The sequence below is a fragment of the Numida meleagris genome, chromosome 11 (genome assembly GCF_002078875.1).
Source record: "Numida meleagris isolate 19003 breed g44 Domestic line chromosome 11, NumMel1.0, whole genome shotgun sequence".
Lineage (NCBI taxonomy): Eukaryota > Metazoa > Chordata > Aves > Galliformes > Numididae > Numida > Numida meleagris.
Window position 1 is genome coordinate 1,951,702 of NC_034419.1, and position 17,695 is coordinate 1,969,396.

Genomic DNA, 17,695 nt, shown 5'->3' on the forward strand with positions numbered 1-17,695 from the left:
CAGCATAAGACTCTACCAGTTCATTTTTTGAGGCTTGATAATACAAAACAGCATTCAGTGACTGAGCACTTGCCAACCAAGGCATGTAGTTTTTTGAGACAGCAGAAAAGAGCTCAGATTAAAGTTTGAGATTTTCCTGTTCTTTATGGAAGAAATATTATCTTACTTTCTCTTGAGAACATACTGCCAAATGAGCTTTGGAACTGTTGCATTGAAGCCCTGCGAGTTACTCTTTACCCAAAATTATTACCAGGAGATTGAAGGCACTGTGGGCTTTTGCTCTGCCACCAGTACTCTCGCTCCAGCCTTTTAATGTGGGTGCCAGTTAGATGTTTGTTGCTGTATTGAAAAACAAGCACAATGCACTTTTTATCTGGATTGTGGCAAATAGCACGTGCTTTCTAAGACTTGAGGGGGCTGAGTTTTGTGGATATACGCCACAGTCCCTCGGTTTGGCTTAGAGCCTCTGCAGTGAATCTCTGTCCAGAGGGGTTGTTCTTGCATTGAATCCCAGAAGGACACTGAACTTGTCTTTCTTTTTGGGCTCCTTCACAAATTCTTAGCTTTCTCAAAGCCAGATGAACTAGTGCTGACTGAATTAATGGATCTGGTTAATGGAACATACTTGACTTGGTACTCTTTTCATTACACACGAAAAAAGACCAAATCAACATGGATAGTATTTCCTAGAACAGAATTTAGAGGTGCCCTGGGGAAATGACCTGTTGTTCATCTTGCTTTGACACTATTCCATGTGGGGTGTTTTCACATCAGAGTTTATATTGCGTGTGTTGTTTCGGTCCTGCTTGGCTTCTGTTTCTTCCTTGGTTCATTATCCCTAGAGGTACTAAAAGTGAAGAATCTAAGCTGTCTTTTTTTTCTGCACAGTTTTATAAGATGTCAGATCTTTTGTATCACTTTAATTGCTAGGACTGGAGTATGATTTAGTGCTCATAAAAGAAAATGTGCTTCCTGCTCAATGTCTTCATTACAAGGGAACTTTCAGTGTCTTTATAGTAGAACTTCGTATTTCTCCTAACTTCCTTCTCTCATGTTGTGACTGAGGATTGCCAAATTTCCTAAGTAAAATCAACTCTTTTTTTTTTTTAATCCGTATCTTGACAGATTAGTTAAGATCCCCGAGCTTTCTAGGCATGACATCAGAAATTTAGATCATGATATTTTTAGGTGACAGCTACTTAACAGAAATTCTTTTCTTGCCATTAATGAAATAACTTCGATCAGAATTTTCTGGGATACTTAGTGAGTCTGGATGATTACAGTTATGAAAGATCAGTTTTTAAGATCCTGGAAAGTTCAAATATTGTTTCTGAACTGAAGTACCTAACCTAAGGAGAAATTGGATCAAATGATATTTTCACAGATGATTCCATTAGGTCCTTTTTTAGACATGTGCTTGCTTATTTGGACTCGTGTTTATTTATCTGTCCCATCTTCGGTATAAAACTCTGCTTAAATAATGATTTTGCTTAAATAATAAATTGGGATACTGGAATTCATCTACTGTTGTAGGTCTCCTGCCTTTTCTTTTGACCCGAAACACAAGTCCAAAATCTAAGAATTTCAGATTTCGTTGTGTCTGAGATTCTGCTTCTGCCTCTTCCTTTATGTCTACAGAAAGAGATGAATTATATAAAGATTATCACTGTGTAATAAAATGACTCATCTTTAGTGATGTGATGTCTTTTAATTTTAAATTGTGTTCTTTTGTTCCAGGACTGCATCAGCCTGGGCTCAGGAGAGCCAAGCAGGAGCGCGTACCACTCTTTTGTCCTTTACCACAATAACAGCCCTCGATGGGGGGAAATCATCAAGCTGCCCATCCCCATTGACAGGTTTCGTGGGTCTCACCTCCGCTTTGAGTTCAGACATTGCTCCAGTAAGTGCAGAACGTAACCTAAAGAAATCTAAAACGGCTGAGGTCTTTCCATTGTCAGTTCATGCTTGAATAAGGCTGTTACTCCATAGAAAGCAGGAAGAGGGTGCCAACTTTAGCAGTGCACCTTTACTGTAGTTTGTTAGCCTATTGCTGTGCTTATTAAACAGCACATTCAAAGCATTGTAAGCAATCCCTGCAGGGCAAAATGTTTTGTGGATATTCCCCCCTGCCGTTGTATTGCTGTGTTTTCCCGTATAATGTTTTCTTTATAGCATGTACATTTTTTATTTTACTGTGATCAGCATGTTTGTATTTGACAGCGTGGTTGGGACTAGACAACTTTTTGAGGTTCCTTCCAACCCAGACCATTCTGTGATGCTATTATTTGTTTTGAGGCTTGCTGATGACTTGCGTAGAATTAAACATAGTAGTACGTTATATATTGATGTATTGATTGTATCCTGCCTGCTTTTTGGTAGGAATGCAGAGAATTTCTTGAGTAACTTTGTGGAGTATGTGGACAGAGTATGAACAAATATGATTACTTACTTGTATCTCTTGTTACAGCGAAAGACAAGGGAGAAAAGAAGCTCTTTGGGTTTGCATTCACTCCATTGATGAGAGATGATGGCACTACCTTGTCGGATGATATCCACGAGCTTTATGTCTATAAGGTACCAGGTCTTCTCAACTATTCAGCTCTCCTTCAGTTTAAATATCTAACTGTCATTGCATTGTCGTTTCTTCCCACATTAAAAGAATTAAAAAATTCAAATTCACATGACTAGGTATGGATCCCCCCTTCTATTGCAGGTACAACTCACCGTTTCTTGTCAGATACCGATGATTCATCTTTTATTAATTCTGACTATTTGAAATTCAAATGCATGAGTCTTCAAGCCTTCAGCAGTTTTACCAGCCTGTACTATTATTGTGTATTAAGAAATTGTGTTGCAATGCCCAGAAGCTTCAAATGCATTGTTACAGTGCTACATCTCAGTAATGCTGTAGCAAGAGACTTCAGAGAGTTTTTGGGCATTGGGTTTCTTTTGCTGTTGTGTTTTTGTATTTTTTCTTTCCACCGTATTGATTTACTTTGGTTTATTTCTTCACTGTGACTTTCAGACAGCAGCACTAAGTTGGAAGGTGCTGGCAAGTTCTAGAGTCAGCAGTAAGGAGCTCACTTTTTTGTTTTGTAAACCGAGTCTCTTGTGTGTATATACAAGCCCTGAAGGCAGCAAGCACAGCTTTTTCTTACAAGTGTTTGTGTGCACCCAAAAGATCAGTAAAAGAGCTGCCAAGCAAATGCTATCAGGACGTGTGCGTGGAATGAAATAAATAGACCAAGTAACTTTCCATCTCCTTCCCCGTGTCTGCAGTGTGATGAGAACAGCACGTTTAATAACCACGCGCTCTACCTGGGGCTGCCTTGCTGCAAGGAGGACTACAATGGCTGCCCCAATATCCCTTCCAGTCTCATTTTCCAGCGCAGCACCAAAGAGTCCTTTTCAGTCTCCACACAGCTCTCTTCCACCAAACTGACCCAGAATGGTAAGTAGCTGGTGCTTCAGAATTGCTTGTGGCAACAGGACAGATACGTGTGCTTTATTGAAATGAGCAGAAACTGTTGTTGGATTGGGTTTTTGTTCAGGGTTTTTTTGCTTTTTTTTTTTTTTTTTGAGGTAATAGGAGTTATTGACAAAGGGCAGAGAAATGACCGAAGTGCAAGGCATAAGTAGTATGTTAAAACAAAGATAATTTTAACGAAGCGATTAAAGAACAAAAAAGTCAGTGTTGGCACTTTTACACAATCCTAGAGTTTGTTTTTTAGGCTCTTGCAGAGCTAGTAAGTAAACCAAAACTTGTTATAGCAATGTTCCTGAGGCACAGAAATACAAAAATGTGTTTTTCACAGTGCAGTGTGAGGTCACCATAGGGAAGGCTGCAGTACTTTCACTCTTTTTAAAACTTCACATCTTTTTTTGTTAGCAGTGTAGTTCTTACTGTTTGGTTTCCGTCTTGTTTTCCTTTTTTTTTTTTTCCCCCCCTAAGATATGTGAGCTGCAACAAGAGCAGAACTGTAGTGTAATGAATCTCAGTTGGGTCTACGGTTGTCCTTCTGCCCTTTGTAAATGGATTCTGGCTCTCTCTCTCTTACTGTTCTGCAGTGGATTTGCTTGCCCTACTGAAATGGAAAGCTTACCCAGATCGTGTGATGGATATTCTAGGAAGACTGAGACATGTCAGTGGCGAGGAAATTGTTAAGGTACTACATGCAGTAACAGTTTTTGGATGTGTCTGTGTTAGTAAGCTAATTAATATTGGCAGTGCACATCTGATTGTTACCTCTTACTGTACTTTGTTTCGCACTGTGAAGTCTCAGAGTGTATGAAAAGGAATTTTTTTAATATGAAACTGAACACTCCAAAAATTAATGGTATTCAGTCTTCAGGATCAAATCAGCTTTAGTCCAAAGAAAAATACCCTCATCCACATGTACGGTGAGCATCTGTCCTCAGCACCCAGTGTTCTGCTCTGTAGACCAGCCCCCACTGAGCCACGCTGTTTCCTAATGGGAGCACAGCCACTGTTAGTGGGGTTTTGTGCAGACTTGTTTTGTCTGCACAAAGAGAAGACATTCCCTGAAAACAGGGAGCCGTGGTTGACCATTTCTAGCGTGAAGAAAATAGAGGTGACACAGAAGCCTTAGCTTTTCAAACAGCTAGTAGAATTGATCTGTGTTTCTGTTTTGAAAATATATTTGAAACCTGTGTGTAGAGGAAAAACAAATCTGAAACCTTGGAAGTTAAGTGCACCATCCTACACTTCACTGTCCCAGAACTGTGAAGTGGTGCTGTTACCTGGAGTGCCAATTTCAAACAGAAATCCCATCACTTGATTAGGAGTTTATGCCACTTCGTTGTAACTCATTTGAATGTTGCCATGTCTTAATTTTAACTTTCATGATAGCACCTGTAAAAATAACATGAGAGGAAAATACCCAGTGCGTACTGAAATTATTCAAGAAGGTCATATTTCATATATTTGTTTGCAAGGCAGTACAAGTGTGTTTTTTATAGAGGAAAATTTAAAAACGAAAAAGTATTAAATTATTGCAAGAGGAAATGCAGTTGATTGATGAAGAACAGAATGCAATTATTCAGGAAAAAGAAATGTTATCTTTTCAGAGACTTCATAAATTGCTGCTTTTTATTTCTTGTTCTCCACCTGAGAAATTTAATTAGAATAGATTGCAAAATCATGATGACAGAAGCAGCAGCTGACTTCATCTTCGGCATTCCTCCTCACAGTCATCCTTTCTGAGGACAGTAAAGAAAGTCACTGAATTATCAGCATTCAGTGTTACAAATGAGAGAAACAATTGGTAATATGTAGCTTGAATCAATTAATGTTTGTTATAAAAGCCCTGCTTTCATTCATATTACAAAAGTTTTCAATACTAAGCATAATCCCTACAGAGAGATCTGGACAGGCTGGATCTCTGGGCTGAAGGCAATGGGATGAGGTTCAACAAGACCAGGTGCTGGGTCCTGCACTTCGGCCGCAACAACCCCAGGCAATGCTACAGGCTTGGGGCAGAGTGGCTGGAAAGTTGTATGGAGGAAATGGACCTGGGGGTATTAGTTGACGCTTGGCTGAGCATGAGCCAGCAGTGTGCCCAGGTGGCCAAGAAGGCCAATGGCATCCTGGCTTGGATCAGAAATAGTGTTGCCAGTAGGAGTAGGAAAGTCATTCTCCCTCTGTACTCAGCCCTAGTGAGGCCCCACCTCGAGTACTGTGTTCAGTTTTGGGCCCCTCACTGCAAGAAAGACATTGAGGGCCTGGAGCGTGTTCAGAGGAGCGGGACGAAGCTGGTGAGGGGTCTGGAGCACAGGCCTTATGAGGAGCGGCTGAGGGAGCTGGGATTGTTCAGTCTGGAGAAGAGGAGGCTCAGGGGAGACCTTATCGCTCTCTATAACTACTTGAAGGGAGGTTGTAGTGAGCTGAGGGTCAGCCTCTTCTCTCTTGTAACTAGTGACAAGACAAGGGGGAATGGCCTCAAGTTGCGCCAGGGGAGATTCAGGCTGGACATTAGGAAATACTGCTTTTCTGAAAGAGTGGTCAGGCGCTGGAATGGGCTGCCCAGGGAGGTGGTGGAGTCACCGACCATGGAGGTGTTCAAGGAACATTTAGACATTGTGTTGAGAGACATGGTTTAGTGGGGTTATTGGTGGTAGGTGGACGGTTGGACTAGGTGATCTTGTAGGTCTTTTCCAACCTAGCTAATTCCATGATTCTATGATTCTATAATTAGGACCACCATTTAATGTGCTTCCGTGTCTTAAATTTGATGAGAATGGCATCCAATACACTGTAGTGTTAGGATAATTAAAATACGTTGTTTTGCACGTAGGTAGCACTTAAGGTCAGCTCAGCTGGCAGAGAAAGGAACACTCAGTTATATTTACGTGTAATATGTATTTCTTATTTTTGTTCTCATTTAGCTATCATTTTCATTTAGAAATATTCCTTGCAAAGAGAAAAATGCTTAGTAAAAACAAATGAAAATCTGTCTTGTCTCATGAATGAACCTGAAACGGTTTGTCCTTGGATTTACAAAGGTATCAACGTGTATGGCATAATTCCAGCATTGCAAAAAGTTCTTATTTTGAACACGATGGAAACTTTTGTTCGTTAATGTTGTTTTAGTTCCTTCAAGACATTCTGGACACACTGTTTGTAGTTCTGGATGACAACACCGAGAAGTATGGCTTGTTGGTCTTTCAGTCTTTGGTAAGATGATGAATTGTTACTTTTCTTTACCTCATGGTCAGTGATTTTTAATTTTCTATAATAATCCTGGATGGCTTCAACCTGCAGTTAGGTGGGGAGCAGTATTTGCTGTCACTTGGGAGAAGCATGCAATAAAATCTCATAACGTAGGTATTGACTGTTTTAAGAAACTCGTGTGTTTTGTTGTTCTGTAGCTTGTTTATTATAGAACACTGTGCAGTTTCCCTCAGTGAGGGTTCGCTACTTCATCTCTTACAGGTGTTCATCATAAATCTGCTGCGTGACAGCAAGTATTTCCATTTTCGACCTGTGATGGACACTTACATTCAGAAGCACTTTGCAGGAGCACTGGCTTATAAGTAAGTTTTGTTTATCCATCGCTTCAGGAGATGGTGTTAGAAGCCACTGAATGAAGTCACTAAGAGTCATAATGTTTATGTTGGCCCTGGTTTTCAAAAATAGATCTATCTGGACAAAATTTTTCCAGCACAATTTCAGAGAAAAGCTGCTCATTGTCACCTGTTGCCAGAAACGAGCAGACGCTGATTTTTACCTTGCCTTTCTGAAGTGACAAATTCTATTTTTGTTGTTTTATAAATGTCACTCAGCAACACCTCCTTGTCAATCTGTCAGCTAATGAGCTGCAAGAGTGTATACATTCCTTGTCCAAGGACATTGGGATATAGGATGTGTGTGAAAGCTTGCAGAACTAATTGTCATTACTTCTTCCAAAATAGACAGGTGTTTATGTAAGATGATGGCTTTCCATTTTATTAGTGTCTATTTCAGTAGATCAGAAACTTAATTTTCACCGTTACTTTGAAGATTCTGCTTTATTTTCTAGTGTACTTTTTTGAGTTTTGCATTAAGCAACAACACAGACTTGATTAGGAAAACAGTAAGACTTGCCATTCAGGGTTTTAGTTTTACTTACCAAATTACTCTGACAATGCCAGGCAAAGAACCACAGATAGTACCCAGCACTAGAAGGCATTGCCATGTACAGAGGCTAAAAAAGTGTTCTGCCTTGTATTAATAATCACTTCTTTCAGGCAAAACAAACAGTTTCTGTAGTCTGATGCCTAGTAAAAATATTACAAGCACAACTCTTGAAGGTAGTCCAAATGGTATTGTGCACTCCAGGAAGATGGTTCGTTGTGATCTTGAGTTTCTAAACACTGCTTACTTAGAGGAGGCCTGGCATTTCAGGCCAAAAGTATAGAGTATGTCTTGATCTCAGCTTTGATAAAGGCAAGCAATATAGTTCTATCTTGTATAATATCTTTTTGATGTTCTCATAGTGCAAGTCAGTTACAGAGAAGAAATTATTTTCTGGTTTAGAAATTTAAATAAATGTATATATTGTGTAAAATTCAGTAGGTAGCACAGCTGTAGCTGATGACTGGAGTGGACTGAAATTAGACTTTTTTAAATAGATCTTTCCCTAGAACCAAAATGTTTGCTGCCTGACTAATTTTAGAATGGTACTGAGGCTGCTGCTGCTGCCCCAGCAGCAGCTTCACCTCCTTGGGCACCTTCTCACCATCCTCCCGCAGGCTGGTTAAGTAGGGACAAGAAAGAGTGCTGCTAAAAATGTGTGCAGTGAGTTAAGTACGAGAGACAGGTTGTACAGTCACATTTGCAAACGCTGTAATGTCTGCTGTTGCAGGAGACTGTGAAAAAAGCAGGTTTGATCAAATTCTGAGTGGAAAGATAAAAAGATAGAAGGGGACAGCCTCTGAACAGTGAGCACTAGTAAAGATCTATCCTGAAGCAATTGTGATGGAATATTGTTTAAACTCGGCAGTGATGGCTAATCTTCATGTTACTGTTCTTTTTGCTGTTATATTCAGGGAACTGATCCGATGTTTGAAGTGGTACATGGACCGTTCAGCTGAGCTTGTACGCCAGGACCACATCCAGGAAGCAATGAGAGTGTGTATTCATGGAAATATTTGTGTGTCTGTTTCGTTTGTGACTCCAGAAGGGCTGAGGAAGCCGCAGATAAAATCAAGGGCTGTCTGTCATTGACTTCTTAAGTGTTTAACTAGAATTATTTTTTTATTATTCCCAATATGGTAATGTTAAGGTGAGATAATTGTTTTCTGCACAAAAATGAATCTAAAGGACTGCATCTTCTTAAGTCCTTTTGAAGCCTTAAGGAGACGTAAGTGGGACTTCAGTGGAGTATATATGCACGTGTTGTGTATATTTACGCCTACACCTTGCACTGTAGGAACAGTCATTTTAAATCTATCAGGCAGAGGTGCTGTGGATCAAAAATACAATTTCCATTTGTGGTTGTGACACAGCTTCATTGCATCGCCAATTGAAGTTCTCTCCTGTTTTAAGAAGCTGGAAATTCTACCGTGTATCATTGCCCAGAACCTGGAATCATGGTTCCCTGACAGGAGTATGACCTTGAAAGAAGGCACAACTTTCTAATGTTGTGTGAAGTCAAGGGAATAATTTTGGTACCAATTACAGAGAATTCCAAGAAAAAATACTTTTATTTATTTACTACATTTATATTTATTTACCACATTTAGATTTATTTACTACATTTATATTTATTTACTACATTTATATTTATTTCTTTGTATTTATATAGTAAATTTATATATTTATATTTTATTTACTATATTTATATTTATTTACTGTAAGTAATTGTAAGAGAGAAATAAAATGCACGTAAATGCATGATTCCAAGTTTTGCAGGACAATGTTTGTCTTGGAGTGATTATCCACCTGTACCTTCTTACTGTTGGCAGGCTTATGTCCAGACTTTGAGTCTGGGCGCTTTTAAAACTAGCAGCAGTGGCAGAGATTTGCACTTCACTTTTCTCACTTTTTCACATCAGTATGAATAAGTGAAGCATGTCACAGGTGGGGCATACCCATGCACACATACACTGTTGCTTTAACTTCTGGCAAAAACATGGTAAAGTTAGAGGTTGTTGCATGTTGTGAATGTCTTTGTGCTTGTGTCTTGGTATGCATTTCAGATTTTATCACTGTTTTTCATTCCCTCTTGTGGTATTTTTGTGCTTTGTTTTGCCTCCTTTGGTCTAATCTGTTAAACATTTTTGAGAAAGTAATTTTTGTTTTTTGAGAATTTGAATGGTACGGCATCCTTGCTATTAACTGGCTGTCAAGATTTCCTCTTTAGATCTTGATACTTAGAAGAGCAATATACCAGTTTTTACTTCGTTTTTTGTAGATATATGTTCAGAAACTACTTACTTGTAATATTTTTCAGCCACAGTTCCATAGGGAATAGTAAAAATGGGCCAAATATGACTTCTTGTGAAATTCTGTTGGACCACTCCGCTCTCTTGTTCTGTTTGTTTCCATCCTCATTGTTCATTTTTTGGAATTTCAGAGGAACCTCTTAAAATGGTGAAATGGGAGGCAGATCCCTAACTGGAATGGCTGTGAGAAGGTTTTCTTCCCCCTCAGACTGTTCACTGGCATGCAGTGTAGCAGACACAGTTATATGATATTGTTCCTAAGTGGTATTTGTTGAAACTCATACTAGTTCTCTTCACAGATTTTAAAGTATGAATGCTAGAATGTCATTCGGACGGTCGGTTATTCAACATACTGCTTGAAAATAAATAAAGTAAATAAATGAAGTAAATTCTTTCAAGGATGCCAAAGCAGCTCTTTGCTTACTGAGTATCTGAAGTGTTTGCCTCGACAGCAGCTGCACTATCAGCGAGTAGGGTTGCTCTGAAGATGTGACAGCCCCTTCCTAGCAAGGAACCGTAGAGTTTCTTCAGACCCAATAGTGCATCCTCTACCACTGCAGCTGTTGCTGCGTCTTAAGGTGAACAGCTGACTTCACAAGTAGATCTTGGAGGCCCGAATCAAGATCTTCATTTTCTTTCTCGATTCCCCATGGAAATGATGGATATGCAGATGTCTCATGATTCTAATTTAGACCTTGGCATTAACAAGCAGTGCTCCAGACTATTCCAGAAATAGCTTCCCTCCCTCAAGACTTTTTCTCAGAAAAATTCTGTGAAACCTGGAGGAACTATAACACAGGGACTTCTCTAGCTGTCCTAGAACACATGGCATCATTTTCCTTGCTTATGGCCCATAACAAGCTCCATGTAAGCTGCGTCCAAATACATCTGCCTGTGCCAGCATGGAGAATTCTGTAGCAGGACTCTCCATGGTTAGCTCCACAGATGGTTTTACCTTTCCTGCTAGACATGGTAAAACTAGTGAAATGTCTGTAGGCAGTGCACTTTCAGCTTCAGGCATTTTCTGGTGGTGGAATCACTGATGGCTTTGCCTGGATCAAGGCATCCACTTAAAGAGCAAGATCTCTTCTCTCTCAGGAAGTCCCATCTTCCTATCAGTGTTCTGGAGCTGAACCATACCATCCCTACAAGGCTTTACATGAGTCGGTGATAAGAAGGTCAGTCTTTGGCAGAGGCTCGAGCAATGTTGTACTTCCCAGCTGATTTTGTGAAAACCCTTATTTTCTGAGCCGTGGCAGCCAGGGAGGTGAGACATTCAGAATTATGTTCTCAACCTGCCTTTTGAGACTGGAGAATTCTCCAAATTGTTTTCTTCGCTCTGCATTTCAAAAAGAAGTGTCAGTCTTTCTGGACTTACTCCTAATTACCTCATTCAGAAGTAATTATCTCATTGGTGATTTGTATTTTCTACAGTCTTGCTTTTTCTAAGAATACTAGAAAATTGTTGGTAATTACAGTTGTTCCACCCAGGACAGCCTGTTTCTAAGACTTAGTCCTTCTTTTATTGTTAATGCTTTTTTAAACTTTGCCTCAGGTCTCTTACCTGCTCTCAAAATCTCTAATTCATACCTCCACTTGAATCTGCACTTTTTGCCTTAGTAATGCAGAGAAGTTAAAGAAAGCGTGCTGTTCTCTGGAAGAAAACATTGCCAGGAGCAGGAAGAAGTTTGCTAGCTGCTCTTGAATGTGAAGTAGATGCCCATGTAGACTACTGTCTGTATTTTAGTTTGGTGACTGAGCAGCTTGCAAAAATTCTCTTGTTTATTTGTAAGAAGAATGTTCATGTCTTCGTGTTTTTTACAGAAGCTCCAGTGAGATTCCTTAAAGGCCAGCAAAACCAGAATGTCTTTCTTCAGCTGATAATCGAGTTATTTACTGGGATTTTGACTGGCTGTTGATGTCTTGTTTGGGGCTGTCCTTTGAGACTTTGCCTACATATTTATTTCCTTGTATTTTTATGAAGGTAGCTTTTTAAAGATTACTTTTGTTCATTTTTGTTAGGACAGTGAAGACATTCAGAGCTAATAATCCTTTTTATATATTGTGTATATGATAAGGTCACCCGTTCTACGTACTCCAGGTTATTTCCTAAAGTGATATTTGGGTGAGTCAAGTTAGGAAAGTAATCTGTGTTTTTTCTTATAGCAGACTTGTTTAAGTTTGATTCATCTGTGCACACTCTGAACACCAGGTATGCTTTGCCTTTGGAACGGAACAGATTTTTCATCTCTACGGTAGATGAGTCCAGATGTGCTGCTGGACTGCCCACTGTATGAATACGCTACGGTGAAGCCATGCAGTGGTGTTTGAGCGTGGTCCCTGAGGGCTCAGGTGATACTAGCGATGTCTCTGAGGAGTATCTTAATCTGCTACACCTGTAGAAATTTATCCAAAGCTTTACCTGTGTAATCGTGGCAGCTTCTAACTGATGCTGTCTTTGTTAGAGTAGTCTTCTGCTTTTAGTTCTCCTGGGACGTTGCAGCTGACCACCAGGTAATCCATGCAGGTTGAGGCGTGCTGCTGCTTTGTTCACAAGAGTGAACATGTGTATGGACCGTCACTCAGAGAAGAAAGGGAGGTTACTCATCAATAAGTGGAAGTTCTTTGACACGTGTTACCTAAATGCACGTTTCTTTCCCCATTTCTCTTCTCTGCTGGAGTACCACTGGTAAAATTTGAGGATTATTTGGTTGAGGTTATGATTCTGTTTGTCATTTCAGTTTTTCATGGGATGTTACCACGAGTCTTCAGACTGCTGATTGCAAGTAACTGGTGTGCACTCAGCTGTTGGGACCTCTTTTTCAAAGGAACTACCTATAATTTGATACTGTTTACCTTTTGACATCTCTCTATATTATCCTGAACATAATAGAAGGCTTGAATTTCTTCAGTGCACTTCTACATCTTTAAGGGCCTGTATGTGTCATATCTGGGATTTTGTAAGTAGTGAAATGCAAAGTCAGTCCAAGTGCTGATGTGTGCTAACAGGGCTTGGTTTGTGTTTTTACCACCTCAGCCGCCTGTGTGAATAGAGTGAACTCTCCAGTTGGTTGTCTTGGTGGATTTACTCTAGGCAGCAGTTTAGGTTGTCTGTGCCAAGGCTGAAAGCCTGCCATTGCACTTCCAACAGAGAATTACAGATTTTCAGACAGAAATCCTCTGATTTGCTGCAAAACATAATCTTCGTGTTAAAGTCATGAGCTTTCACATTAGAATTCTGGTTGTCTGTACCAAACCCATGAAACCTGGCAGATCTTGCTTTGCCATATTTTGTGTTGGCAGCAGAGATGCTAACCTTAAAGAGCAGACTGCTGTGAACCAGCAAACCTTTGTCTGGTAACAGAAGTATGAAGTGTTATTTCCTGTTGAAGTTCTTCAGAGTAAGGAAGCTATGCTGGGAGGTGCTTTAATACAGAAGTATTAGTAATGTACTGCCAGGTTACTGAAACTGGGATCATTACTGAAAAAAAATGGCTGTAATTATCACTGGGATTCTGAGATCTGTGGTGGATATATGGGAGATTTCACATTCTCGTTCTCTGTCCTTAAAGCTGTAGCGTTCTAAAGCTTAAAACATAACATTGGCTATAATACAAAAATATGTATTATAGTGTGGTGGCTCAAGTATCTTATGGATGCAAAAAATAAATGAGAGTAAAATTTGTCGTAAGAATTACTTTAAGCTTCCAAACAATGAAGCAGACAAGAGTAATTTTGAATCAGTTCAGTGTAATATCTCTGATGTTTCTGTATAAACTATGATTAGTGAGTTGCAGCCTGGTTGTTTCCTGTGCTGAGTTCTGAGGATACAGTCAGACTATACATCTGTCTTCCTTAATGCTCTCTTAATGGTCTATCACATTAAGCACTGAGGGAAGAGTGAAGTCTAAATGTCACTGGTGTTTAGTGCATTTCGGTGTTAACAGTTACGTGTGCCAAGTGATGGAAGAGGCATTCTATCTGTGTGGAATATGACATTGCCATCATAGCATCTCTGAGGGCCTTTGATAGATTGGCAAGCTTGTTACAGGCTGTGTAGAGCGATGTGTCATTCTTCCTTGACACTGGTGCCAAATAAATGGAGTTCTGAATAACACCATTTACAGAGTTTTAGCTAAAGGTGTTTAGGTTCCAAATTCAGACTTTCTAGACATGTCATTGAACAAATTATCACTTTCCTACAAAAATATCCGCTTTGTCAATCCTTCTGACTGCAGCATCTATATCACACATTGTGCGAGGGCTGCTCTGAAAGTAATGCCTCCTATTTTATTTTGTTGGCCCACAGCATCAAAGGTGAATGTTGGTGGGATGGCAGTAGAGGTTGAACCTTCCTGCCAATGTTCTGTTGCATTTTGTTGCTGTACAAGTGATCGTGGCAGAGGGGCACTCTGACAAAATGACATCTGACGTGGAAGTGTGTATGAAGTAAAGATGCGTCACTGAATTCATCCATGCAGAAAAATATGGCACCCACTGGCATTTGTTGATGCTTGCTGAACGTGTATGGAGACCGTACAGTGGGGATGTGAGCACACTGAGGTGGAGGCCTTGTGTTTCAGCTGTGGTGGCAGCGACAGGGGTCACCTGCACCTATGCAGATTTTTATGATCTCTTGTTCATTGCTGACAAAAATGCACAACTAATGGTGGTGGTTATGTTGAAAAATACTGTTTTGTAGCTGAGAATTTGCACTATCAAATATTGTTGTTGCGTTCTTTGTACCTGTTGTCGTTTCCATAGAAATAAATAGGAGGCACTACTTTTGGAGGAACCTATGCATATTGGTGTGAAATGCCACCTTCTGAGCAGGTTACGGTTCCTCTGCTGGGTGCTCTCCAAGTTTCGTATGTGATGATAAACGAAATGCTCCTTAAGTTACCTCAGCTGGAAGTAAAAAGAAGTGCACGTAGTGTAGCGCAGCTCCTGCTTGCTACCGCTGTGGGCTGCCAGGGCACTTCACGTGCTGCCCTTGTCTTCTGTTCCATTTGTCTGTACCTGTGGCTGTCGGAAATAAAGGCAAACCTTGCTGTTGTGTTCATATTGAAAAGCAGATAGTTCTTTTTCCAGGTGACCCTTCCTCTGTTCCACTGGCAGTCCACATATCTTAACCCAGATTAGCAAACTCGAGTAATTAAAGGTAACATTTGAACGAAGACAGGAAAACAGCTTCTTCAGATATAGTCACTGTGCCAAGTTATTAGCCAACTCTAAATCTCATGTCTTCACCAAAATTTTCCTCAGATTGTGTAAATTGACTTTATCTACTTGAATTAAATGCGTGCTTGGGTTTTTTTTTTTTGTTAGTGAGGCATACTAGCCACAAAGATTATCATTGGGAATGAATGCTTGTATATGAGTGCTTCCTTAGCTGAATTACAAAACTTACAGAACCTGTTTTTCTTTTTCTTTTCTAAAGCTGAAGAATTATGCACCTAGAATCTTTCCTGGTTCTCTTTAAAGCTCCTGTATTTTTCTTTCTCTCTATCTTAATTTCCTTCCTCTCCTGCTCCTTAAGGCCTTGGAATATCTTTTCAAGTTCATTGTCCAATCTCGGATCCTTTACTCCAGAGCTACTTGTGGAATGGAGGAGGAGCAGTTCCGCTCCAGCATCCAAGAGCTTTTCCAGTCCATCAGATTCGTGCTCAGCTTGGACAGCAGGAGTTCTGAGACTCTCATCTTCACACAGGTTTGCTATTTTTTACACTTGAGCTGGCGAGCCGAGGGGCAGCTATTTTCTGCAATGGTAGTATATGGGCACGTGACAATTAAGTGCAGATTACTATAGTTTTCTTGTTCTAACAGTCTGATAATACTGAAAAACAGCATAGTCAGTAGACAGTATCTTTGCACCACGTCAGTTACAGGTGCTGAACTGTGGAGTCTCAAGAGGAAGACAACTCATCACATGAGAATCCAGTTTCTCCTCTTCACAAAAGCAACACGTATTGTCAAATTTCCCATGTGTCTTACAGTTGTCCTAAAGAAATTTTAAATCCTTAATTACAGTAGCTGACATCAGAAATAGAGGTCCCAGCAGCATCACTGTGGAGAAGTTCGATTGATGTACTCCCAATCTGAAAAACTTAATTCCAGCATAGTCTAACACTAGTTAGAATGACATGCAGCCTGACTGCAAGCAGACTGTGATACCTACGCTCATGTTTAGTATATTATTTTAAATATGTTTAAATTCACTGAGACTTCTGTGGGCTACAGATGCTACCCAAAGTGGGTGAGGATTTTGCAGTGTCTTATTTCATATTTGAAAGAGCGCTGTGCTAAATGACATGCTGCTGTGTTTAAAAGATCTGAATAATAATGTTAAATATTATGTGTATACCTCCACTCAGGAAATCTCAAAGATGGATCACCTAGAACATCCTGGTAATATGAAGGTGATTTGTAGTTACTAATTTACTATTTGCAGATGTTTTGAGCACCTGCTGTAACTTGTCAAAGCAGCAGTTGCTGTGAATGTCACAACAAAACAGAGTGACCCCACTGGTTAGGGAAGCTGCCAGCAGTGTGATCTCTTTCTTAAGAAGGAGTTCTGCAAGATTTTGAAGAGTTGCTCTACTCTTTTATTTAGTCTCTCATTAGTGGGTATGATGAGATGACACAGGAGCATGAGAAATGAGTGCACAGATTCTTCCAGACGGTGAGTGGGAGCAGCATCTGGTGAATGCAGGGTGTTTAGGTTGGGTTTGTTTGGTTTCTAGTTGTAGTGATCACAGGTACAGAGAGAAACTAGATTTGAGGATGGGGTTACTTTTCCTTTCTCTCTGTTTTTTTTTTTTCCTTACTGTCTTTGCTCTAGACTTTTGTGATTTGTAAAGTTTGTCCTTGTTTAATCTTTGAAAAGTTTACTGTTTTGTTTTCCCCGTGCCACTGTGTTGCCCCTTGATCCCAATTGCCCCATAGGCCTCTCAGCCTGGAGGTCAGGTGAGCGGAGCTGGGACATGTGCCCCACAAAAAAGTGGTGGTACTTCAAGGCCGTCATTTAATTTTGTAAGTAATGATCCCCAAAACTGCACAAGTATTTCATCATGGATGTTCCCAGTGAATCCCTTTTCCTTACCCCAATCCATCTTTTCCTGCATATAAACTGGAATTTAATGTTTAAGTGGCTGGTACTTTAAAACTAGGAAATGTGGATTATTTCAGTAATTAATGGACCAGCTTATGGCATTAGCACTTCAGAAATACAGTATTGAGGGCATGTGCAAGGTTGCATACATCACATTGTTCAGGCAAGCCAAGGAGATTACGTACGAGTTTCAGAAATCTGGACAGCTGTTACACAGAAATGCTTGAGGCCTTAGTAAACATAATTTCCTTCACACGTTTCCCCTTATTCAGGATATTAGATCTCAGTACAGTCTTTTTTCAGCAATGAGATAAAAACTGCTTTGTGTCCTTACTTCCAGGCGATTAGTTTGACAAGGGTAATGCTCCAGAATGCTTTAGGTTGTTACACTGACAAGGGCCCTTCAAGGAACTGCTGAAACAATACAGCTGTTCTCCAGACAGATCCAAAGCTTCCTGAAGAGATCCCGTGCCTATCCTTAGATTGCCACTGGAAATTCTAAATGGCCGCAGAAATCCTTCTGCCTCACAGTAATAGAAATAAGTTTAGGAAAACCCCTGTAACGATTTGTTGGGCCAGTATTGTAATTTCGTTTGCATTATCCTAAAGATAACGATGATGAATGGATTTGCAACTATT

At 40.0% G+C, this 17,695-nt stretch overlaps 1 protein-coding gene across 9 annotated transcripts in view; it reads left to right on the forward strand.

Moving 5' to 3' along the window:
* Window positions 1–17,695, forward strand: part of DOCK3 (dedicator of cytokinesis 3) — a 209,663-nt gene that overhangs the window by 136,316 nt on the left and 55,652 nt on the right. For 8 of the 9 annotated variants that reach the window (XM_021409194.1, XM_021409197.1, XM_021409195.1 and 5 more), the window contains 8 exons: window positions 1,738–1,900; window positions 2,468–2,574; window positions 3,280–3,451; window positions 4,069–4,166; window positions 6,611–6,694; window positions 6,953–7,053; window positions 8,548–8,629; window positions 15,485–15,655. In XM_021409194.1, coding sequence (XP_021264869.1) covers window positions 1,738–1,900; window positions 2,468–2,574; window positions 3,280–3,451; window positions 4,069–4,166; window positions 6,611–6,694; window positions 6,953–7,053; window positions 8,548–8,629; window positions 15,485–15,655 — 978 coding nt within the window. The remainder of the gene's footprint in view (window positions 1–1,737; window positions 1,901–2,467; window positions 2,575–3,279; window positions 3,452–4,068; window positions 4,167–6,610; window positions 6,695–6,952; window positions 7,054–8,547; window positions 8,630–15,484; window positions 15,656–17,695) is intronic. The other variant, XM_021409200.1, reaches the window with a different exon arrangement.